The sequence below is a fragment of the Rhinolophus hipposideros genome, assembly GCF_964194185.1.
Source record: "Rhinolophus hipposideros genome assembly, chromosome: 9".
Lineage (NCBI taxonomy): Eukaryota > Metazoa > Chordata > Mammalia > Chiroptera > Rhinolophidae > Rhinolophus > Rhinolophus hipposideros.
The window spans coordinates 68,446,824-68,474,165 of record NC_138055.1 but is presented as its reverse complement, the minus strand read 5'-3'; the positions used below and the strand labels follow the sequence as shown (position 1 = coordinate 68,474,165).

At 32.7% G+C, this 27,342-nt stretch overlaps 1 protein-coding gene across 2 annotated transcripts in view; it reads right to left on the bottom strand.

Moving 5' to 3' along the window:
• TRHDE (thyrotropin releasing hormone degrading enzyme) overlaps positions 1-27,342 on the bottom strand; it is a 365,816-nt gene that overhangs the window by 51,700 nt on the left and 286,774 nt on the right. For both annotated transcript variants that reach the window (XM_081060435.1, XM_081060436.1), the window contains 3 exons: positions 24,974-25,062; positions 19,145-19,278; positions 18,994-19,049 (listed from right to left, as the gene is read on the bottom strand). In XM_081060435.1, the coding sequence (XP_080916561.1) occupies positions 18,994-19,049; positions 19,145-19,278; positions 24,974-25,062 (279 nt within the window). The remainder of the gene's footprint in view (positions 1-18,993; positions 19,050-19,144; positions 19,279-24,973; positions 25,063-27,342) is intronic.

Below are 27,342 nucleotides of genomic sequence, written 5' to 3'. Positions count from 1 at the left end.
GTTCCATTTTTCCCTGTCATGAATGACAGCTTTTATTCTATCCCTGATCCACCATAGATAATCAGTTGTGTGTGAGACAACCAATGTATTAATTAATAGATTTCCAAAATTGATGTAGAGATCTGTGCTTCAATTGGAGATACTGGACTTTGAGCTGGGACTTTGGTTTGTATTTGAAAGATAACAATTCAGAAGGTATCATTTGAATTCTCAGTTTGCTGACCAAAAATATAAAATAAACATAAAGAAATCGGCATTCCATTTATTAAAAAGAAAAAAACAGATGACAATCCTATGTACTCCTTGTACTTTATCAGGTAAGATTTTTTTTCTTAAGGATATTTTAAAATAAAAAAGCAGCATAGGAATTTAGCAGGAGCATTTGGAAATCAAAAGTGGATAAAGACAATGTTGATTTTAACTAAATAAAGATATATGATCACTGTTATTAATGTCTGTTAATTTACTAAGTGTAAAACAGTAGATTTTTTTCCTGCCACACCCTATGTATGTTACACAATCCATTTGTTGAAGAAAATGTTGCTTAGGTAAACTTAATTATGTTTGGACAGTTAAATAAATATTACTTGGTAATATTTTGAAGTAAATGGTACATTTAAGAATATTGTATTACAAAAAGAAAAAAAAAGAAGAGATTACAATAGTTTTCTCTCCTTTTGCCTCCTCAGATGTGGCATGTAAATTAGGAGAAACAACACGCTAGTAGCTTTAAGGAAACCTGACATATAACTTCTATTTTAGAATATACAAGATATGACACTTAAGTTTGCAAACTATTCCTATAAAAAGTGCTACACACTTCATTGTTGAATATCAGTATGGTCACCTTCCATGTACTCCCCTTGGGAAGCCATGCATTGACGCCAATGCCTTGTCCACTTTTCAAAGCAATTTTGGAACTCTTTTTCTTGAATGGCCATCAGAGCTGTCATCGTATTATTCCTGATGTCCTGAATGTCATCAAAATGTCTTCCTTTCAATATTTCCTTTATCTTCAGGTACAGAAAGAAGTCACTGGGGGTGAGATCAGGTGAATAGGGAGAGTCTTCCAATACAGTTATTTGCTTACTGGCTAAAAACTTCCTCACAGACAGTGCTGTGTGAGCTGGTGCATTGTTGTTTTGCAAGAGCCATGAAGATTTGGTGAAAAGTTCAGGTCATCTAACTTTTTCACGCAGACTTTTCAACACTTCCAAATAGTAAACTTGGTTAACTGTTTGTCCAGTTAGTACAAATTCATAATGAATAATCCCTCTGATATCAAAAAAAGTTAAGCAACATCGTTTTGACTCTTGATTTGGACTCATGGAACTATTTTGGTCATGGAGAATTGGCTGACTTCCATTGTGCAATTTGACTCTTTGTTTCAGGGTCGTTTTGGTACACCCATGTTTCATCACCAGTGATCACATCGCCCAAAACATCGTCTTGCTTTGCCAAAAGGTCTTGGCAAACTTCGACTCTCCTTTGCTTTTGTTCATTGATGAGCTCCTTTAGGACCATTTTTGCACACTCCTTTCTCATGCCAAAATTTTCAGTTAAGATTTTCTTAACTGTTTCTCTATTGATGTTTACTTGGTCTGCTATCCTTCTCACAATCAGCTGACGATGTTGGTGCACAATTTGATGAATTTTTGCAATCTTTAGTCAGTTCTGCTCGTTACTGGCTGCCCTGACCTCTCTTCACCAGTGATGAATTTCCCCTCAGAAAAATGTTTAATCCATTTGTACACTGCTGTTTTCTTCATGGCATTATCCCCATCAACGTGGACCAACATGTCCCTGATTTCACTTCCACTCTTGCCAAGTTTCACAAGAAATTTAATGTGTGTTCATTGCTCTAATTCAATCTCAGCATTCTCACGACAACACACAAAAACACACAACAATAATGAATGCCACTCAGCAAGACACCACCACACATTGACACAAACACAGCTGTGAGACTCTGAAATACCAAGGTTATGAAACCTTACTGAGCTGCTTGTACAGTGTTGCCAATGTAAGCACACAGTGCCAAGTTCACAAACTTAGTTGTCAGACCTCATATATTAGTCTCATATGATTTATATTGTAAATAGACATGCACACACACACACAAACACATGCACACACCCCTCTCTTACTTTTCCTAATCAAAGTGCAAGTTGCTATGCTTCATAAATATAATATAAAAAGAACCACACAAGTTGTCAACAGTTAAAAAGCAAATGAATGCACTGTAATATTCTAAGCAGGGATCCAACAATAAGAAACTCCAAAAGATCTCTAGTTCAATGAGGTTTAATGAAGAGAGAAATCTGTATTTCCACATCATCACTGAGTTCCCATGTAGTAGTATATAACTAGACATGTTATATTTTCCAGAGTGACATATTTTTACTTTCTTATAGTGCTATCTCACAAGTGACTTAATTCAGATAAACATGGTTTAAAACTGGATCACATAATAAGTGAAACTTGTTGATAATGGAAAACTTTTAAAAATGGTCTTTCTATTTTGGCAGGTCACTTTAACTAGGCAAAGACAAAATTGGACATCCTCTGTGTATGCAGAGATTTGAAATTTGGACATGCTTCTTAGTTTAAAATTGAGAGCAGACATTCATAATGGCAAGGCATTCTTTTTTGAAATTTAAATTTCACAAAACTACTATCATTTTAACTTTCTCATTCTGAGTATTCAAGTCTGCCTTCGTTCTCTACAAGCATTTGATGCAGTCACTTTATTTTGAGATCTCTTTGAAGATTATCCTGAATTAGTATCCATTGCTAAAATGCTTGAGATCTATTACCAGATAATTCTGCATGCCGGTGTCACCATATTATTTGTGTGATATTATTTGTTTCCCTCTTCTAGATGTTTAACAAGGTCACCCTACATTCTCAATTGCCACCTCTTCCATGCAGCATTAGGAGATTGAGTATACCATCCAGAGTGATCACTCTCTCCTTTAAAACATAATTTATGTTCTCTTAATCTACCTAACATTTATGTTAAACATTAAATACTTTGGACCAATGTATTACGTTAGATTAAATCTTACATTAGATAATTGTGAGATTATACTCTAAATTCTCAGGCATTTGAAGATATTCTATTGAATTCTGTAATTCATATGTGTAATATACAGTTATAGCAGGTTCCTCATAAACACTTAATAAACAAACAAAATACGTATATTTCTAACAACTATTGTTAGATGAAAAAATTAGTTTGTTTGTAAATATTGTTTTTAAGAGGTTACTTTCTCTCAACATCATGAAACTGGTATTATCCAGAGATATTTGTTACCTCTATTATCTATTTAATTATCAAAACTACTAAATTTAATGTTAAAATGCAACCTTCATATTTAAAATTACATGTTGTATATTGGAAGGATTATCCTAGATTACAATGATATTTCTTATCAAAAGAAAGAGTATATTATAAAGAAAGACAAGATAAAAAGTAAGAGTCAACAACTTCATCAAAATAGACTCATTTTAAAATTTGGGAACACATTTTATACTTTAGTACATTGGTATAAATAAAATCCTAAATAATTTGTTTTAAACTGAGGAGAAACTAAAGAAAAAAGGCCATACCTCAGATTAAGCCTTTTTCCAACTCTAAAGTCTCACCTCAACATCATATGTCTTTTGAATCCAGGTCTGTCATGAAATCTTGCATAATAAGAGAAAATAGTGATTTAGAACTTACCGGGACTCGGGCCATACAGAATGTTCTAATTACATTGTCCCATTTAATATTCAAAATAAAACTCTAATGTAGATACTCTTTTATCCACATTTTATAATTAGGAAGCTAAGAATAGAATTAGTAATTTGCTCAAGATTACATTTTTTGTTGGAGCTAGGACTAATATTCATATTTAATTCTACAGTCAGTGATCTGAACCACTATAATTTTGTAAACTAAAAATTAGACAAGAGGGAGCAACTATTTAAAAATATATATGAATCTTAAAATTATTTTTGTTTAGGGAACAGAATAATGTAAAAAGAGAAATTAATAACATGAATTTTAAAATTGGCCATGCTGGAAAACACTCTCATATTCTTCCTGGAGAAATTTGTCATCTTTAATGGCAACTTGACAATTTGTTTCAATGATTTTAACCACTATGTTTATGATCATGGACTCGACAAAGTTCCCAAAAATATATCTTAGCAAATAATCAATAAATAATAAAAATTGCATGAACAAAAATATTCTTTAGAATTATTCATAAATGAAAGTTTGAAAACACCATAACTTTCTAATAATTAAAATATGTTTACGTTAATTATGGTATAATATGTATACCCATACAATAGAATATTACAGAACACTTCAAAATTTTTTTATTAAGATATGGAATTAAGTACATCAAGTTTGGACAGGAAGTAAAACTATTGTTTCCAGATGACATTGCAATGTTTGCAGAAAACCCTAAGAAAACTATTTTTAAAAAACTGTAAGAAATAATAAGCAAAGTTAGCAAGGTTGCAGGGTATAAGGTCAATATAAAAAAATTCAAGTGTTTCTAGATATAAGGAGCTGGCACACTTTTTCTTAAAGGGCCCGATAGTAAATATTCCAACTTGTAGGCCACACAGTCTCTGTTGCAAAAACTCAACTCTACCTGGGTAGCATTAAAACAGCCACAGACAATATATAAATAAATGAGCATGGCTGTGTTCCAATGAAACTTCGTTTACAAAAGCAGGTGGCTGGCTAGTGCACCATAATTTGCCTACCCATAATTTGTGTGTGTGTCTATATATCCAGACATAGGCAACTAACTAGCCAAATGTAAAGTTTTTAAAAACAACTTCATTTACAATAATATAAAATACGCAGGAATAAATTTATTAACAGGTATATAAGACCTGTACACTGAAAACTACAAAGTATTACAAAAGAAAACTCAAAAAGACCTAAAAAATGAAGAGATATTCCAGACATGGGTATTATTAAGATGATAATTCTCCCCAAATTGATTTATATTTTCAAAGTAATCACAACCAAAATCCTGAAAGACCTACTATATAGCTCCAGTAATCAAGAGAATGTGGTATTGGCATAGTGATAGATAGTATATGGATCAATGGAACAGTCTGTAGAGTCCAAAAAAATAGATTCACAACCTACACAACGTTTTTGTCAAAGAGGCCAGGGGAAGTCAATTGAAAAAGAAGGCCTTGTAACCAAATGGTGCTGAAACAACTGGATATCTGTGTGGAAACAATTAATTTTAACCCTTACCTTACATTGCACATAAAAGTTAACTAAATGTGGGTCATAGACTTATATAAAAGACGTAATATTATTAATCTTTTACCCAAAAACATAGAAGAAAAACTTTGTATTATTAGATGTAATACAGATATCTTAAACAGAACATATAAAGCACAAATGATAACAGAAAAAATTAATAAAATGGATTTCATCAAGATTAAAAACTTTCAATACTGAAAGACAAGTTAAGAAAAGAAAAAGACAAGCTACAGACTGGTAGAAAATTTTGTGAAACATATCTGATTAACAGGCTTGTCTCTGAATATTTAAAGAATTCTTATACCTCAATAATAAGACGACCAAATTTTAAAACTGGACAAAAGATTTGAACAAATATTTGAGGAAAAAATAATATAGAAATAGCAAACAAGTGCATGAAAAGATTCTCAACATTATGGATCATCAGAGAAGTGTAAATTAAATCTATCCAGGAAAGATACCCTCTACACACGATATAAATGGCTGATGTCAATAAGACCAACAATTCTAAGTGGTTGGCGAGGATACAAACCAAATAGGACCACCCTATCTTGCATGTTGGAATGCAAAGTGGTCCAGCCAGTTTATAAAACAGTATGGTAGTATCTAATAAAGTAATCTCAGCATTCAACCCATCAAGTCCACTCCTAGGTATCTGCTAAGAGAAAGGAAAACATATATCCACACAAAAATGAATATACAAATGTTCAAAGCAGTATTACTTATCACAGACTAAAACTGGAAGCAACCCAAATGCTTAAAAGATATAAATGTCTATTTTTTAATTTTTATTTTAACTATTTATTTATTTATTTATTTATTTATTTTTATTTATTTTTTTGCTATTACTGCTTATTGAGTAACTATTTTCCAGGAAAACATCTGCATGGGTATATAACTCTGGTCTGTAAACCTCTGCCACTCAGGAGGCTCCCTTACCAGGCAAATGGCCATATTGTATTAGAGTTCTGAACATCTCTTAATAGAGTTTGTCTTAATTGCCCTCCTAACTGGGCTCCCTGCTTCCACACTTGCTCCCTCATAGTATATGCTCAACAGAGCAGCTAGAGTGATCCTTCAAAACGTGTCTGATCACATCACTCTTCTGTCCAAAAACTTCTAATGACATTCCCTCTCACTCTGAATAAAACTCCGAATTCTCACAATAGTCTATAGGGTCTTACATGATCAGTGCTCTGTTACTTCCCTAAACTCATTTCATCCTGCTATGCCCCTTACTTACTCCATTAGCACCACATCCATCTGTTTGCTTTCTTTTGAACATGCCAAGCACGTTCTACCTCAGAGCCTTTGCACTTGCCGTTCCTCTATCTGTAATGCCCTGCTTCCAGATGGTTTCCTTATTTACTTCTTTTAAGTCACTACTCAAATATCAACTGGTAAGAGCTTCCTTGACTATTTAGAAGAAACTCCTTCTCTGTGCTATATCTCCAAACACTCCCATTTTTTGCTTTATTATTTATTTACTCTAAAAGTATTGTCAGCTGACACAATTATTTGCATGATAATCTGACTTTAATCACTCCCCACTGTAACATAAATTCTCTAAAGCACAGACTTTCACTTTTTTATTCACTGCTATTCACTCTAGTGTCCATGACAGTGCCTGGTACACAGTAGTGTTTATTGAATATTTGTTTAATAAATGAAATGTCACACTGTGTATAGGTCATTTGGGAATACCACTCCTATTATTATCTACATATTTTCTTAACCCCCATGTAATTCAAACATACAAAGCTGCTGCTATATAACTAGAAAATATTGCTGACTAACTTTCTATTACAGAATGCTTCATTTGTGAATTATTCTTACTAATGAGCATCAAAAATTAAATAAAAAAGGTCAACTCACTAAAAGCATTTTGAAGTGCTTCTCATGCTTTTCATTATTTTCATTTTTCCTGTTTGTAAAGATGTTATCATATTATCTATAGATGATAAGAACACAGTTCATTTTGTTACCATGTACAGATACTTTAGGAACTGATTAACTTATCTGAAATGAAAAATAGACGTTGGATGATGACAGCACATAAAAACTAAGTAACTACTGAAAGATTTTCCAACTAGTTTCTATGCATTTTTATAATGATGAAATATAGACTAACAAATAAAGAACATATGTTCCTACCTTTCTTTTAATTTGGCATATCATGAAATAAGTGAATATTGGAAATATCTTCATCCAACAACTTGTAACCTTTTATTGTTACATATGATAATTATTTAGTGTGTAATTCATATGGATAAAATATTTATCTCAGTAATATCTTCCTTTCACTAAGAAAATTACTTGAATTTATTTTAACTAAATCTCAGCTATGATTCTCAGATTTTAAAATTCTATGTGACTTTTCTCATATGAAAGTAAGCATGACAAAATAATCTTTCTTAGGCCAAATATAGTGATTCACTGTATTTGTATTATGGTTCTGTCTTTGTTATCAACCTACCTTTCAATCCATGTCTCTATTACTGGTCTGTCAACAAACTCATCAACATTCATATTGTATATATAATTTATTGAAATACTCTACATATTACTTTGTATTTACTGAAACACAAATTTTCATATGGATATCTCAACTCTTCACACCCTAAGAAATAACTGATAGTCTATCAATGTCAAAATTCAACAGAATGCAGTAACATTTTTAAAATGGAAATAGAAAACCTGAGAAACTCTACAAAGATGAAAATTAAGAAGTATAGTATGCTAGCAGGCCAGGGGCCTAATTGCTTTGAACAGTAACTATATTTCTGTAATAATAGTCTCACTATTGGCTGAAAAAGGAGAAGTAACATTTGCCTCCATGTGGTACGGACAGAATTCATGATCTTGCCCTCAGCTTTTGCAGTTAACGTCCATTATATTTGCACACTGGGAATGCAGAACCAACCAATTTCCACCTGGAGTTCTTTCTATTTTGGCATTGTGACAGCATTCCCCCAAACCTTCCACTAATTTAGAGTGTGTTTAAATTAGCACCACATAAAATTCTCTGATATTCAATATCATTCTCTTCAGGGCCTATTAGTCTTACATGAATTTGTCACATCTACACTTCTAGACTAACATGTTCTTTCTTATTACAAACTCCTTTTTTTCCCCTTCTGTTTAGCACTATCACCTGGTGACCTGGAGACTTGATATTGAACTTCTGTTTAATCTTGATCCTAATTAGGTAAAGCAGCTGAACAACTGAAAACCTCTGCCTACTTCCTTCCTAGGCCAGAATCCACTGCATTCCAGGCCATTCTCTGTTTAGGAAAAATCCAATCTGTGATTCAAATGTGGTCTGATCCTGCAGGGCTTAACACTACTTCTTAGCTTCTGAGTGGGCCTGTACTCTTTAAATAACATTAAATAGGCTTTGGCACAGTTGCAATGAATAAAGTTTTCCTAATCTGATGTTTTCTTACATTGAAAATAGTGAAGACCTCTTCACCGGTACTCCATTCCACATAAAGACATTTGAAGCATTCCACACAGAATAGTTCAAATTGCATGCAATTAACGGAGATCATGTATTTTACATCATCTTTCAAGGCTTTAAGATTTGCCTTGAAGACGGAAAAGGAAATTTAGTTCCCATATTTTGAGCAATGAAGGTGAGTGATTAATTCAAATTAACACATAGACTTTTTTTAAAAATAGACTTTTACATTAACAAGACAAATACCAGAAGGATTCATTTAATTTTTCCGCAGACTAAGTCTACCACAAAACTCTCACTTTCTTCTTTCTTATCAATTATTCCTTGCTGATAAAACCAATTTACTCATCTTTTCCTTTCTTCCCTTCATCTTTCTAAGTTCTGATTTCCTCAAAGAACAATCACAGAATAGCCATATAAATCTAATAACCTTCTCTCAGTTAACACTTGTAGGTAGCTCAACTGTTCTTGCGTACTTGCATTGGCAATAGATTTGCAGATATTCCAGGTTTAAATACCAGATTAACTTGCATAAAAATCCCGCCATGCCTTTCACCAGGGAAAACTATTGAATACCTTAGAATTCTACATACGTGGTTGATAGGTGCCATTTGAACATAAAGGTGTCTCTTAATGTACATTTCTACGGTTGAGAAAATTTCTGAGACACCAGATTATGAGTTATGTTTACAAGTATCAAGTGAAATATCTACAAAGGTAACATATTTAATAAGAAGAATTTTAAAAAGCATTTTGGATACTTACAATGGATTCCCTGATATCCTAATTATTGAGTTATTAGCTCATGACTCCAGGATCCAAAAAAAGCCATGCTTACTGTTGTTCTGAGGCCTTTCAGCTTCAAAGGAGCACATGCCTGTCTAAGCCAATGCCATAAATACCATGTGGGCCTCAGAAGCAGCAGTTTTAACATTATTCTGTGTGTCAGAATCTCGTGAAGGACTGCATGGAATGCAGATTCCCAGAGAGAACAGGAATATGCGATGTCTAGTAAAACATCTCAGGTGATTGTGATGTAGAAGGTTTCTCAGATCATACTCAACAGAGCACTAACACCAAGATACTAATTCAGGTCTTTAGGTTAAAAGTATATATTACAAAAATCTATTTAAGTAAAGTTGGTGTTCTGGTATAAATGACCATATTGGAGGGAGCTCTGCCTAAATAATGTATATTACTTGTGAACATGCAAGTGTTTCAAATTGTTGGGAAGTTCAGAGATCGCAAAGCAAATTCTTACAAAATCTCAGGCTTAGTTTTCAAAACAATTAGAGAATCAAAAGAATCACAATTTTGTGTTAAAGATGACCAGACGGTACTAACTACAATGTGGATTATAAAATTATTTTTAAGTTGTGAGATGCTAAAGATATACACTTACTCACTTATTCAAATATATACACTTATTCAAATAAATTTGTACTTGCATTTTGAAATTTAGACTACTTATTCTTACAAAAGAATAAATCCACGTAACCTGCAAACATCACCCACACTTTTGTAACTCAAGAGTGCAGGCTGTTTGCTGTGAAAATGGATCAAACCTACAGACCGATGACACAATATTTCTCTTCTACTTTCTATTGAGCATTCTCAGACATTAAACATTAATATTAAAACACTTTCACCTACAGAGTTGAAACACAGAGTTGGCACTGGAAGGTTACAAATTTGCTTTTGATTTAATGCAGTGCAATTTAAAAGTCACTAAGAAAGTTTGTGTCTTCAAGAGCCATAGGCCTGCCCTTAGTGCCCCAGGAAGTCTGTACCTCCCAGAAGTACCCGAGATGGTAGCTTCCCCTGAATCCTTATCTGAAGGACAATATCTGTGATTCCACCCTCAAAAGATTTCCAAATATTGCTCAAAGGAACGTTACTTCATTCTCTAACCTTGAGCAAACAAGTGTATGCCTTGCACGAACAGTATAGCTTGAAAATTCAGGCATATACTCTAAGGTTTTACTGGGTTATGATAGAAAGCCAGCCAAGGACTCCCAGGTCAGTATAGCAAAATATCCTGAAAACGCTTCCAGACTATTTTTACCATTTATCTGTGGCAAAGTGTTGCGTAAACTAAGACTAATTCAGTGGCCTTTTGGATATGAACTGTTAAGTAATTGCATGCAAAAAGGTATCAAATGAAAGGTTTTCAAGGTGACTTTTTGTGCGTCTCAAGAGGAGCATTAGCTGATGGTGACGAACAAATAATTAGGATCCCAACCTCAGAGACGTGAGAAATATTGTGATCTTTTGGAGATGGCCATGAAGCTCCTGAACGGACTCACAGTGGGTCACTATTCACAGCATGGAAAGATCTGCACTGGTTAGAAAAGCTGAGAGAGTAACTATGAGCTAATTTTAATAGCTCTTGGTCTTTGGCAGAAGATTGGAAGCTTATAGGTAACAAATAAATCTTAGTTGCAATAAAAAATTTTATCTCTTTCAGGATTTCATAAATATTTAATTGCAATCCTTTTGCACACATATTCTGATAGCTTCAGAAAAAATAAGTAACATAATCCTCCTACATGGATACTTCTCCCAAATGAGTCTAACACACACAGCAAAAGAATCATCCTTCTCTCCCTGCCCACTAAGTATGATATAAAATATGTTTTAATCAGTATTCTGAGCAGTCTATTATTATTACTTTCATGATTTCATTGTAAAAAAACAGCTAAAAGAAAAATATTTATGCTAAAATTATATAATGATTTAAAACAAGAAAAAAGGTAAGGATTAAAGAAAGCATTCTGAAACTTAATATCGTTCATAAACTCAGAATTAATAAAGCAGTAGACAGTGTCAAAGGGATTCTTAACCAGAGTTTACACTGCAATGTTCAGCTGAAGTGCAGTAGTCTTGTTATCTCCATAACAGAATGGGGGGATCAGGAAAAAAATTCCAGTCTGTCAAGGTATTTCTCCCAAAAGTTTTCTAAGTCCTTCCTTTTCAATTTAATCTACAAAAGGTCAGTGCATAACACATTTAAAGAACCAGCTGTGAAAGTAGGAAAACCAGATCCTCATCTAGCCCAGGGCAGTGGACAGTTGTTCTCAGGCACATCGCGCTACTATTTTCTGCAATGAGTGAAGAAATGATCAGTACATAATTCGCAAGAGAAACTTTAAGCAAGATACAGGAGAACCACACTGAAGAAACAGAAGAATTTCTAATAAAAGCCATGATGGAAGGAGTCCTAGAAGGAGCCAGATTACTACCACTCAGTTGGCAAACACTGCGAAGGTGGTTGTATTAATGCTGTTACCAGTCCTGAAAACAGGACTCAGAAACGAAAACAAGGTGGAAGGGTAGGTTTTGGATGTTCTCATAATTTGCTTCTTCGTGCGTCATTATATTTTCACAGGTTCATGTATTGAATTCTCAGCTTTCCTAACATATCTCAGACTTATAAACTCTAAAGCAAGTTATCAAACATTAATGTATTAATTTTAACATATTAGAGTACTTCTAAGTGTGACATTCCCAATCTCCACGTATAGGTCTTTATGTTGGTTGTCAATAAAACACTAATATTTTAAAAAGAAATAACTGCTCTCTTATTCCTTAACAAAGTTTGCAAACTAAGTTGTAATAATCCACTCTTTTTAAGGCTTTATAAATAACTGGACTTTTAATGGAATAACCTATAACAGAAACTTTAAAAATATACTACACAGACTAAAAAGCATGTTATGATATTAATAATTCCGCAAAATGTCATGTGTTCTGCATAATTGAATTTTCCAAGAAAGTGGTGACTAAATAAATAAATAAATAAGTGCAGTAACTACCCAGGGTCAGGAGGGTGGTAATGATCATGATGATAATGATGTACGTCCAGAACTTTTTTGGATATGAACAAACTCTCCAAATAATTGTCATGTATTTTAAATAAAATAAAACATAGGTCCAAAAGCCAGTGACACACACTTCTACAGCTTTATAAAATTGTACTCAGAGCATGTTAATAGCTTTAAATATCCAAATCCAGTGGCTATTATACTTCTTATTGCATATCTTCCAAATTTCTAGTTTCTTTCACGTATTAAGCTAATAACTTCAATAAGAGTTCTTACTTTACCTAGCTGCCAATTCCACTCTTTCTCAAATCACTGCTTTATCCAAGTTGTAGAATGAGTATTAGTATTGTAACAGGTCTCCTGCTGTAAGTTCATCCTCTACTTTATACTTTGCCCTATTCTTATTTTCCTACTTTTAAACTGTCAATGGATTTTCATAGTAAAAGAACATTCTTCTAATGTTGTTTTCCTATACGATATCCTCCATAGTCTTCCTAGGCCAAGAAAATTCTTTATTTTCCAATGTTTCCAAAATATTTTATTCATAGCACTTATATCGTGAATATAGTTAATTGTTTACAGTGTATTTTCCCTGTTAGGCTGTGAATTCATTGAAAACAAAGAATGCCTCTTGTTCATTTTCAAATCTCCAAATCTAACAATGCTTTATTAAAACAAAAACCAAAAACAAACACACCAAACAACAACAAAAACAACAACACAATCTAGGCATTTTAGTCACTCATTTCAGAGTTCAAGTCAAAACACAATGACATTTGCAAGGCAATCAATTAATTGATTTTGTATATAAAGGAATGATGAAAAAATATGATGAATGTTTAGATTCAGTAAAATTTATTATAGTAAAAGGCACATTGCCATTAATTCCCCTCAAAATAGCCCCCTTGCTTTGAACACACATATCTGATTGTTCTTGCCACTTTCTAAAGCTGTTCTGGAAGTCCTCTTTCGTGAGTCTTTAGCTGTGCAGTCATGGCTGCCTCAATGTCCTGAATCAATTCAGAACGCTTACCTTTCATGGTCATTTTGACTTTGGTGAAGAGCCCGAGGTCGCACGGTGCTAAATTGGTTGAATAAGGTGAAGAAGACACTTCACAGTGTTTTTATTTGACAGAAATTACTGTACCAGAAGTGATGTGTGACACGGAACCTTTCCAGTTGTGATCACAAAATATGGTGAATACTGCCGAGTGCCATCCAACAGAAAGCCAGGGATCTTCAATATGGGAAGCAGCATGTTGAACTTTAGTAATAGTGTGTGATAAATTTCAACTTGTTCGATGCAGTCAGTCGGGTGTGAGCTACGGTTGAGAGAAGGTGTGTTTTAAAGTGTGCCATAAATCATCCTTCACCATGACAATGCTCTGTGTCACATATCGCTTCTGGTATACAGCATTTTCTATAAAATAAACATGACGGTGTGTCCTCATCCACCTTATTTACTAGATCTGGCACTATGCGACTTCTGGTTCTTCCTCAAAATCAAAATGATTTAGGACATCAAGGCAGGGATGACAGCTTAACTAAAGACACTCATGAAAGAAGACTTCCAGAACTGCTTCACAATGTGACAAGAATGAAAGGGTGTGTTCAAAGCAAGGGGAAGTATTTTGAAGGGGATTAATGGCAATGTGTCTTTTATTGTAATATATTTTTTTTTATTTAAACATTCACCATATTGTTTGGTCATACCTCGTACAAGCAATGAAAATCAGAATATGTAAGTGCAGAAGCAATGCCACTTGCTAGAGAACCATATATCATTTTTTTAATGGAATAATATAACATTACCACAAACCATGTACACAAAATCAAAGAGCTTCACTTAGGGACCTGGATAAATAGGGAGAAATAAGATGTTTTGCTATTGGAAAGCCAACATTTAAAAAGATGTTAATTCTTTAAAAATTAATTTATATATCCAGTCATAACTACAGCAGGATTTTTTTCCTATATATATATTTTTTTTAGTTTCAGGCACACAAAACAATGTAATAGTTAGACATTTATCATTTATATCCCTCACACTGTGTCAACCCCCCTCCCCCCACCCACTATCCCTCTGACGTCACACACAGCCATTATATTTCTACTGTCTCTATTCCTAATGCTGTACTCCACTTCTTGTAACGATATACATATAAGTGTGTATATATACATATATATATATATATATGTATATATACACATATATAAACGTAGTTGACATTCATTATTTTTCAGCTTCAGCTTCAGATATACAGTGCAGTGATCAGGCACTCAGGTGGTCTGCCTAACAAGATAAGTGTCCATCAGATACCCTACAAAATCTTTACAACATTACTGATTACATTCCCCAAATTAACTTTCGTAACCCCGTGGCAATCTTGTGGTTACTGACTGTGCTTCTAATACCCTCACCTTCCCCCTTATCCCCACTCCCTCCCCTCATCTAGCAACCCTCAGTTTTTCCTCTATGTCTCCAGCAGGATTTTTTTAATGGGCTTTGTCAAACTCATCCTAAAATTTATATTTAAGAGAAAGTATGTAAGGTTTTGAACAAGAACGAGAGAAAATTTTGTCAACCACAACATACTATAAAGCTAAACTGATCGAAACACTATGGTACTAGTGTGAAAAGAACAAAGAGGTCAATGAAACAGAATCAAATCAATTCCCTAAAGTATGAGAATTTGCATTAAGATAAAGATAGCTTTTCAAACCTGTGAATAAGGAAGGATTTTTAAATAAGTAAGATTGAAATAATTGGTTATAAATGTATTAATGTTAAAGAAAATTAGACATCAATTCCATTCTATACCAAAAAACAAATGAATTAGAGATCAAAAGTTTGAGGAGATAAATTTAAAAACAAAATAGCTTTTAAAGATAAAAACAGAATATTTTCAAAATCTTCAGATAGAGGAAGTCTTCCATGTGAGACAGAACCAGAGAACCAGAAAGCTATAAAAGAAATGACTTGACATATAAATTAAAATCCTTTTGGTGATGAAAGACACCACAAAATAAAAAAAAATTAAAAAATCTGACATACTATTGAGACAAAATACTGTGAAGATGCTACAAAAAGAATTAATATCCAAAACCATCCAAAATACACAGGAAAATTGAGTAGGAAAAATACCTCACCCATTTTCTATTACCTTTTTTATCTGTCGTTTCTTAAGCAGGCAATTTCTTTTATTCACAAATAAAAGAAATACAAATAACAAATGTATATATAAGCAATGTATATACAGAAAAGATGCACAAGATAATTTAGTACTGTAACAACTTCAAAAAAAATTATCTGTGCTGCCACACTGTCAAAAATGTAAAAGATGTATACTCTTTGTTATCATAAAAAGTTTGATGGAATTCAACCCTCTCATACATGGTTGATAAAAAAGAAACTGGAAAAGCCTTTGAAATACGGTTTTTTAAGACTGCTTTGGATATTGGGCTCTTTTGTGGTTCCATACAAATCTCATGGTTTTTTGTTCTAATGCTTTAAAAAATGTCATTGGGATTTCGATGGGGATTGCATTAAATCTATATATTGCTTTGGGTAATATGGTCATTTTAACTGTGTTGATTCTTCCAACCCATGAACATGGAATGTCTTTCCATTTGCTTGTGTCTTCTTCATTTTTTTTTAAATGTCTTATAGTTTTCAGTATATAGGTCTTTCACATCCTTGGTTAAGTTTATTCCTAGGTATTTTATTCTTTTTGTTGCAATTGCAAAAGGAATTGTGTTGTGTTTTTTTAATTTCTTTTTCTGAAATTTCACTGTTAGTATATAGGAATGCAATAGCCTTTTGTACAGTGATTTTGTAGCCCACAACTTTACCGTATTCATTTGTTTCTAATAGCTTTTTGCTGGAGTCTTTAGCGTTTTCTATATATACATCATGTCATCTTCAGAAAGAGACAATTTAACTTCTTCATTCCCAATTTAGATGCCTTTTATTTCTTTCTCTTGCCTTATTTCTCTGGATAGTATTTCCAATACTACATTGAAAAGCAGAGGTGATAGGGGACAATCCTGTCATGTTTCTAACGTACAGCAAAGGGCTTCAGTTTTTCACCATTAATTATGATAGTAGCTGAGGGTTTGTCATATATGACCTTTACTATGTTAAGGTATTTTCCTTCCATATTTATTTTATTAAGTGTTTTAATCATAAATGAATGTTGTATCTTGTCAAAAGCCTTTTCTGCATCTATTGATATAATCATCTGATTTTTGTGCTTTATTTTGTTTATGTGACATACCACATTGATTGATTTGCATATGTCGAACCATCCTTGTGCCCCTGGGAGAAAAAAGAACAATGCTGGAGGTATCACACTCCCTGATTTCAGGTTGTACTACAGGGCAATGACAATCAAAACAGCATGGTATTGTCAGAAAAAGACACACAGACCAATGTAATGGAACTGAGAACCCCCAAATAAACACACATAAATATGTACAGATAATTTTTGACAAAGAAGCTAAAAACATACAATGGAGAAAAGACAGCCTCTTCAATAAATGGTGCTGGGAGAATTGGAAAGCCACATGCAAAAGAATGAAACTGGACTGCTATTTGTCACCATGTACCAAAATTAATTCAAAACGGATCAAAGACTTAAGCATAAGACCTGACACAATAAACTGCATAGAAGAAAACATAGGTATTAAACTTATGGACCTTGGGTTCAAAGAACATTTTATGAATTTGACTTCAAAGGCAAGGGAAGTAAAAGCTAAAATAAATGAATGGGACTATATCAAACTTAAAAGCTTCTGCACAGCAAAAGAAACCATCTACAAAATAAAGAGGCAACCAACTGAGCCTGGTCACCTCCAAGAGTGACACACCCACAGGATAAACTGGGCAGGCATCAGAGCCCTGCTATAGTGAATCTTGCTCTGTATGGTCAACTTCTGCACAACAGCTCCTCCACTGTCTTCACGACCAGTCTTTACAACGAATCAGCCTGAGCATCAATTCCTCCCATTGACATGGATAAAACAACCAAGGCTCAACCACAAGAGGAGGGCACACACAACCCACACAAGGGACACACCTAGAGCACCCAGCTCAGGTTACCAGGGAGACTAGGCCCTTGGGACCCACAGGACACCCACTACATAGGGCCACTCTACTAAGATACAGAGACATAGCATTCCTACCTAATACATAGAAACAAACACAGAGAGGCAGCCAAAATGGGGAGAGAAAGAAACATGTCCCAAATAAAAAAACAAACAAAGCTCCAGAAAAAGAACTAAAGAAAATGGAGACAAGCAATCACCAGATGCAGAGTTCAAAACACTAGTTATAAGAATTCTCAATGATTTCAGTGAGAACTTCAACAAAGAACTAGGAAACATATAAATTGAGATAGAAAGCATAAAAAAGAACAACTCAGAAATAAAGAATACAATAAGTGAAATGAAGAATATTGAATGTCAATTGTAATTAAAATTTTTTTAAAGGGGGGAAAAGGGTGAAGGGGAATAAGAGGTTCAAATTTCCAGGTAGAAAACAAATAAATCATGGGGATATAAATTACCACATAGGGAATATAGTCAATAATATTGTGATAGCGTGATACAGTGTTAGAAGGTTGCTGGACTTATCATGGTGATCACTTCTTTAGGTATATAAATGTTGAATAACTATGGTGTATTCCTGAAATTGATATAATGTTGTATGTTAGCTATATTTTTTAATAAAAATCTTAAAATAAAAAAAAGAAATTGAAACTGTACTGGGATGAGGCATACAAAACATTAAAAATTATTTAGTCTCAAAATTGAGTAAACAACTTGGGTTTACAATCAATATTATTTCAAAAGAATAACTAATGACTATTCAAAGGAATAAATGATTGTGACATTATAAATCTAATTATGAAAATAACAGAAATATTACTATAACTAGTACAATTAAAGGTTTCTGCAAAAAAAATGATATATGTTTTTTTCCAGAAAAGTTTTAGGCTGTGGAATATTTATTTCTGTCTTGTAGCACAAGCTTCTCGTAATAAATCAGATTTTTAAAACTCTATTCTAGAATATGTCAGGAAAAAAATTGCTGAGGTTTGAAGGCATTTTCCATCAAACATCAAATATGACACAATGGTCATTTTGTAGAGTTCATTAATGAAACTGGGAAGAGATCATTAATCTCCGGTTAAATTGAACTTGTAGTGAAAATTGATCAAGCTTCTCCTGACTCAGAAATACCTTATGGTTCATGTTGACCAAGGGTTTGGGACACCATTGTAATTAATCTCCAAACACAAAGAACGTGAGTAAAAAATTGTTTTTAAAAGATTTATTATTCAAAACATATGCACTAGTTAGCTTACTAGAGGAAATCTTATGGCATCAGTTTTATTGTGGAGATCCACAGGAAAACATACCTGGCTAGGCTGAAGGCATCGTCAATCAAACCCGCTCGATTACTGACAGAGAGAACCTATGAGATCAACCAGAAAAACAATGGAATCACTTAGGATTAAAATTGCAAGTTCACATATCAAAACAGATCTTTGATGAGTAAATCCAGTTTACCTCGTGGTTCCTGATTAACTGATCAATTAATAATCTCCAATTTCTTAAATCATAGTTGACTCTAAAATAGCCAGTTTGATTGATGTTCCCAAGCAACCAACTTCCTTTTTCCAAAGAAGTTATTCTGTGGTTCTCTGAAAAGCATTTTCAGGGGTAGAATAGATATTAAATTTTAAGGGTTAAAATGGTGTGAAGTATGTTTTCTTAATACCAGATACCATAATACAAACAGTTAAAAGAGAACACCATCTTAAATGCCTAAATGAAATCTATTGTTTAATCAATTAATCACTATATCTAGAACTTGCTAGAAAACTTCTAGTTGGTTACTCATTACCTCAATTAGTATTTTTCTTATAATTAACATTTTTGTTCTTGATAAAAAACCCCATATTCCTATACATATTTTTTTTCCCTGAAGATAAATGTAACCAAGAAATCTACTACTGTATTCATGTGGCTTCTAGTTAGTTTGTATATGAATATGTGGCTAGAATAAAAGAAAAGTTTTAGGTGCATTTTCTACGTATTTTATTCAGTGAAAAATGGATTACCAATAGGGCTCATTTGTTTGAAAGTCATTGTTGTGTCTTGCCTTTTTTCTTGTGCTTTCTTGGAAGTACTAATAACTAATAGACTTTCCAGAATCATCAATAATGTTGGAAAAAGGAACCTCATTAATATTTCTACATATAATTACAACAGGAGAACACATTTTGCTTATTGAAATGACTTCGGAAAATGGTAACTTTTGTTCACCAGCTAATTCAATTAAAGCAAACTAGTAAAAATAATCACACAACTTACATATTTAACTCCATAAAATATGGTACGGAGAGAAAACTTCATTCACTTTTAATGTTAGCCTTTATTGACTTCACAGAACCATAGTTCACACTTCTGATCATTTTGTTGTTGATGTCCTCTAGACTCATGTTTCATTGAAGTTACATAATGTATGAAGTTACTTAAAATTTATATTTCACACACACACACGCACATAAACACACACCATGGTCTGTCTAATTTCCACAATGACTCAAAGCCAAAAAAATGCATCCCAGCAACCATTTGCAACCTCCAATTTTCACTCTATTATCAAGGTTTTTATACAGCTGAGTACAGAACAGGTTTTGTTTTTTTTAACAGTGAATTTATAGTACCCTCTCTCAAAAGAACCCCACAAAAGAAGAGGTTATACATACCACAAAAAATTATTGAGTAAACATTAATGACCATTAATTGCTCAGGACAGGAATGAGGTGGGCTAATTAGTGTAATTCATATTGTCAATTTTCAGAAATGTACAGTAAAACAAAAAAAGAATTAAACATAAACATATACTGAACGTAAAAATCTAGTCTTTAATGTTTCAAATAGCACTTCAACTTCTTGACACCTTTGTAAACAGTATCTGCTGGAACAGATAAAGAAATGAGGCTCAGACAATATAATTGAATTGTCCAAGAAAGATGGAAATGGTCCATATCAGGTCTCCTGATTTTGGTGTCCTTTTTACTACGTTGTATTCTATTGATACAAGATGGTATAATACTTTTATTGTAAAATGATATAAATGTTCCACATTCTTATATTGATTCAAAAAGGGAGGAAAGCATTTAAAACAAGAATTAGCATTTAAAACAGAAATAGGAAAGTTGAATTCTCATTCCAGTTTTCCTATACATAAGTGTTTGAACTTCAGCCACTTACTCTCTTTAGTTCACAATTTCCTTACCTATAGCCCAATGGCGAAGTAATGGCATTTAAGGTCTCTTCCAATTCTATGATTTGAAGAAGGGGCTACTTCTCTTAGTTTGAGATTTTTACCCAGCTGAATTCATGGTTCTTAGAAAAATTAATCCATTAGATATCGCTCTAAAATATTAACAGCTCCTGATACTTTGTTTGTGATACTTTGTATATACATATTTTTCAAAAGTTTAATGTATTTATGCACACAGTTTATGTGAAGCTTTAGAATGTCACCCATTTTACAGATGTAAAAATAAAAATAATGAAATATGGCATTTAAAAAATCTAAAATAACCTCATAAAGAGAGATTTTAGTTAATCATGTCTGAATTGAATGAAGAAAAATTAAGATTGAAATACTGAGTATGCTAAATTGATAACTAAAACTTGCAGGTTATTACTGTTTGTGAATATTTTTATACCTTTGTTATTAATCAAATCTTTTGAGAAATGATTCCCAAAAAGATTTTGTAATAGATTTTTAAATATCATTTTCATTCTAATTAATTATATCTCTAAAACGTTCTTCAAATTACCTAATGGCAAGCAATGAATTTCAAAGGTATCTTTTCCAGTGACCTAATGAAAATGTAATGAGTACCATAATAAAAAGTATGGAAGTTATATTTCGAATGTTAGTACTAACAACTAAAAATGAGATTTAGAATGTATCCAAAATGGCACAACTAGACTATATCAAGGCACAGAGTAGTTGGTACTTTTTATAATATTTTGTTTTTATATTCTATACTTTCTTTTAGAATAAAGAGAAAGGAGATTAGGCCATTTTACTTAACATTGGCTGGTTGCAGAAAAATCAGAATTTAAAACAAGCAAGAAGTCAACCAAGGTAACAAGGTAACAATGTGAAAAAAACTCAGTTATAATAACACATATAGGTTTTCTCACTGGACTCTTGTTGGAATCAAATTAGATAGTGCTCTGCAGAACCTATAAAGAACCATGTACCTGTGTATCCAATGGCAACATGTTTAGTAACTGATGCATCGGCAAATCAATCTCCTCAAGTATTAAAATCTCTCTCTCTCTCTCTCTCTCTCTCTCTCTCTCTCTCTCTCTCTCTCTCTCTCTCTCTCTCTCTCTCTCTGTGTGTGAAGGGTAAAGATAATAAATTTAGAAAATAAAACCAAGCTCCTGAGACACTTTGGGCAAGCTATTTCTCAAGCCTTCATTTCCTCATTGGTAAAATGGGGATAAAAATAATATGCACTTTAAAGGCATGTGAGTCTCATCTGAACCAATGCTTATGGAAAGCAATAAAACATTATACTGTTTTTAATGTTTACTCCTAATTTTCATCAATTTTTTCCTTTATTTTGAATATTTTCTTTTTCAATATTTATTCCCTTCCATTGAACGTTAACCAATAGCCAGTCAATGTACAAGCTACAACATTTGTAAACGCCTGTATTCTCAGTATTTTCATAGTAAAAACAAAAGAGATGAATTCTTTTACCTGCTTTCAATAACTTACAAATTGGTTTTAAAACTATGATCAGGGTAAAGCGATCTATGCCTGATCTTGGAATTAATTAAATTTTCATCTAAAGGATTTAAAAATTTAAATGTCATGAGTATATGACGATTCAAATCAAATTTATATTCTATACTATTCACCAATGACTTTTTCTTAATATCTTGTGAGATAAAATCTGTGTTACTGATAATGAGAAATTATAAAAACATTGATTTGATTGTTATAATTAAAAGGTACATTTTTTTACATATGTCGAAAAAACCGACCAGAATATATTCTTGATATTTTTATGGATGAACATATTTCATTGACATTAGTTGACCATATTTTGAAAACAGGAAGCAACATGTAAAAGGAAACGAGTTAACAACCTTTTTATTCCCCTAATCTCTGCAAGATGTCAGTTTTTTTCATCATCGAAATGAAAAACTTCAAGACAAAACTAAATATAATTAGAACGAGACTAAACAGAGAAAATAGAAAGGCTGCCTTCCTTTTAGGTCCTTCTTAGAAACTTCTTCAAGATTCATGTATTTATTAAGTTTCCAAGAAACATTTACTTGGTGTAGGCATTCCTTCACAAAAAATCCTCAGCATTTTAATCAAGACAATGTTTTATCTACCAGAAGCCTCTGCTATACTTTAATGGAAAATGACACATTATATTTGTAGGTTGAATACAGCACAGCTTTGGGATGAGGGAGTGTGCCATTCATATCATAGTCTATGTAAATATCATCTCCCAGAATTATGTACTGCTCAAATGGTGTAGCAATGTATAACAAACGTGTATTGACATAGGGATATTTTAGGCAAACATGCTTTGGAGTATATGTTGTTATTCTTCTTGATTAATACTGAAAAACTATAAATGAAAACCACCTCTTAAATACAACAACCTATGGCTACTGGTTAAGAAATGTTGTGACACTATTCTGGATATTTTGTGTGGAATAAAAGGATACCATGAATAACAGAATGGAAGTAAGTAGGGAGTTAGAGGAAATGGACCTGGGAAAGCTATCCAAGAAGAATCTGACTTTCTCTGAATCCCTGCTCTGTCTAAAAGTAAAGTTTGGGGCCGATTCTGATATTTGATCAGTATCTTTGTGCTCTCCTCATTTTCCCATTTCTATTCCGCCTTCCAATGAGAAATGCTTTATTTTATTTCCAAATACTGTTCTATTTCATGTCCCTAGCAATCCATTGAAGACTTCATTCTAATAGTTGGATCATTACTACAACAACTCACTGTTTCATTCATCGTTTCATAATAAATTACATAGATAAATAAAACTATATGGAGGTAAAAGAGAAGTATAAAGACAAATAATACAGTAAGCGTGAATTCAGAATCAAGGTACAAATACTAACTCCAACAAGGTGAAAAGAATAGATTATAACAAGCTATTTAAAGGAGAAACAATGTTTTCAAGTAAGCATTTCAATGTGTCACCATATTACATATGAATGTTTTATACACATATAAATGAAAGCACATATTTTCATAATATGTGATTATGTGTTAAAATACAATAAAATGAATATTTGAATAGAAATTCAGCTGGAAATATAACTGTTTATATGTTGGGTAAACAGATTAAATTCTGTTGTAAGAACATTTTCTTGTGTGCATATATTTTGAGCACCTACATCTCCCTCATAATAGCAAGACTGAAGGAAATAAACAATATTGATGTCAGTATTTATTTATTTATACCTCACATGATTTCAAAAAAAGACATGTGGCTGTTTAAAATGATGCCTAAGAAATAGCAAGATAACATCAATTAGCAGAACATGAGAAAGGAGTAAAAAAAGAAAAATGTGGACATACTTTACCATCTACATTAAATGTTACATAAAAGATGGTAATTGGCTTTTTCTTCAATTAATGTAAAACAGAAATAAAAGAGACCTGTTTTATACCCTGGCATAAAGGATTTAGATTAGATTCAAGAAATAGCTTTCTGACAGTGAACTGAAATAGGTCACTATCTTATTTGAAGCTATTTAGAAACAGAATAGAATCTCCTCTTTCTCTGCTCTTTGAGAGTTGACACTACCTAGAGGAAAGTTTGATAACCTTTCAAAACCTCTCCCTTCTGGCCCTATAATTATCTAATTTTATGAAGACTATTGCTTCACCCATTCTTTAAAGTTCCAGTCTGGTAAAGAGAAGATAGTAGGAAAATGGAAACAAAAATGTGGCCTGTGTTTTAGTATATGGTATGCTGTCCTATTGGAAGTTATGACTATAATTTAATTACATTTGGGATTCTTAAAATGATACAATTTAAAACAGCTAAAATTCATACTACAAATACTTAGTTTTTATATTTTCTTTTTACAAGCAAAGACACAAATACATTTAGTAACTATACAGGCTGACTGAAATCGGACTATGTCTAAATTACACTATATTATACTTAATTTTGTAGAGGTGATTATCATTTCTGTATATTCTCTTCTAATTTGTATTTATTCCCATTTGTATAGCAGCTGAAACCAAAGGTTAAGTTGTTAAACAATTATATGAAACCAAAGAGTTCCTTGGGGTAGAACATATATTTTACCTGATTTGTTAGACACCCAAATAATTGCTTCTGAAGACACATGGCTTCTATTTCCTACCACAATAGTTAATGGAATCTGCCACAGGTAACTGCAAAATAAAAAAGAAGTTTTTCAGAGGGTAAGGGAGTTGGGGGGTGGGAGATGAGGGTAAGGGGGATCAAATACATGGTGACGGAAGGAAAACTGACTCTGGGTGGTGAACACACAATGGGATTTATAGATGATGTAATACAGAATTGTACACCTGAAATCTATGAATTTTACTAACAATTGTCACCCCAATAAATTAAAAAAAAAGAAGCTTTAAGAATAAAAATGATTATAATAAATAAACAAACAACATGTACTATGCACCTTCTTTGTGATTTTTTTTTATTATTCTCTTTAGAAAACCTAAGGAAACATCCCTAGTCACAAAAGTAAGGAATAAGTCAAGAAGATGAATCTACTTTTTCAATGCCACTAAGCAGACTTGGACTCTAAGAGTTTTAATTTCAGTTCAAAAGAGGGACTGCCAACAAAACAATTTACCTTGAAGGAAAAACAAACAAAACAGAATTGCACTTTGTACTAGGAATAAAAAGTAGCTAAAATCTGTAAATCTGAGCCACACCATATATTGATTAAAGTCTAAAAATAAGTGCTTTCTACTGTTTCTATATTAGATTTATAGACATTGCAGTGCTTTCATGCGTGTACATATCAGCACTCTCCTTATTTATTTGTCTACATATTCTAAAAATTACTATTATCATATTTTTACAGAAAATTTAACATAGCATACCTAAAGTTACTCAGCAATGCAGAGTAACTGAAAAGCAAAACTAATCAGCTCCCCCTAAAATCCAGATCAATACAAAGAACACTGTGGGATACACTTTATGCTCTATTTTCTGGAGTGGAATTTCCAAATTGATATGTAAAATCATCCACCACCAGGCAGGGATCAGTCAAGAGTCTCAGCTATTAAAGAGAAAAGAATGTTCTAGAATTTGACTTTTCATAGGACAAAAATTGAGTCCTATACTTATACATGGAATAATACCAATTTAATTTCAGATGAGGAGCCTGAGATATGCTATGTGGTTTTAATTTATTCATTAAAATAAATTCAATGATCACATTTTGTTTCCCTAAAACACAGAGGGTGCCAAAAAAATGTATACACATTTTAAAAAGAAAAAAACTGTATTAAAATTGTAACACAATGACGCTAACATTCATTTGATTAACGCCATATTTTGAGCAAATGTCATCCTACACATTGCTACTGTAATTCAATTCAACTTCGAAAAGTAAAACATAGAGAACATCTCTTAAAATGTGTACTTTTTTTAGCCCATTTAAAACAGATTATTGTGACCTCTGTATAACCAGATTATCGTGACCTATCATTTCACCATCATCAACAGGGGTAGCTAACAATGTATGGGAAAACTATTTTTTATTTTAAAAATGTAAAAAGAGATACTATGTGAGATCCATAAGTGTCAGAGTGAATAGAGAATTGAGGATTCTTCAGAGAACATGTGTGGGGTTATTTGACTGAAAACATAATGAACATGTCTTTTGCAGGGTGAGAGGGCAGGTCATCTTCTCTAAATCTGTCATGTGAAATTTATTATTTTATCATTTCATGTTTCCCATTCGTAATAAACAGAACTCAGTAACAGTAAAAAAATCCAAATGGACGATTGAAAGAAATTCCTGATTTTATACTAACCGCTATCTACAATATGGAAAATCTTAAATAATACGTTTAAGATTCTAAACTTTAAAATTATATGCTGTACTTAATCAAATAAATATTTTTGAGTGCCAGCTATGTGGAGACACAATGCTATACTGCAATGGACTCCAAAAAATTGGTCAGGAAACAAACAATGTACACTAGCCACACAAGTATTGATTTTTTAGGTAGAAGTTAGTGAATTCAACTCACGTAAGCTCTTTGAAAAAATTTCTAAGCTCGGAACACATTGTTAAGAATTAGCCACAAATATTTACTGATAGATTTACTATGAGGAAAAGACAGATAACTGATATATTTCTTTAACAGCCAATCTCTTTTTTTAAAAAGAAAAAAATGACTTTTTTGATTACTTGGAATAACTAGTTAAGAAACAACAATGTCTGACTTTGGATTTGATTCTCAATTTAAACTATGAGCACATTTTTGCATACCTGAGATCTTGCCTGGAAATGGAAAGCATTCCATAAATTGCTGTTCAATTGGATTGAAGCAAAATTAAGGGACCAAATCAGCTCTAGACAAGACAGAGATTAACTTTACAAACGACTTTTTAGTATATATTCCCCACATTCAGTTGGGTCAACGAAATCATGAATTCAAATATCAACTAAAGGG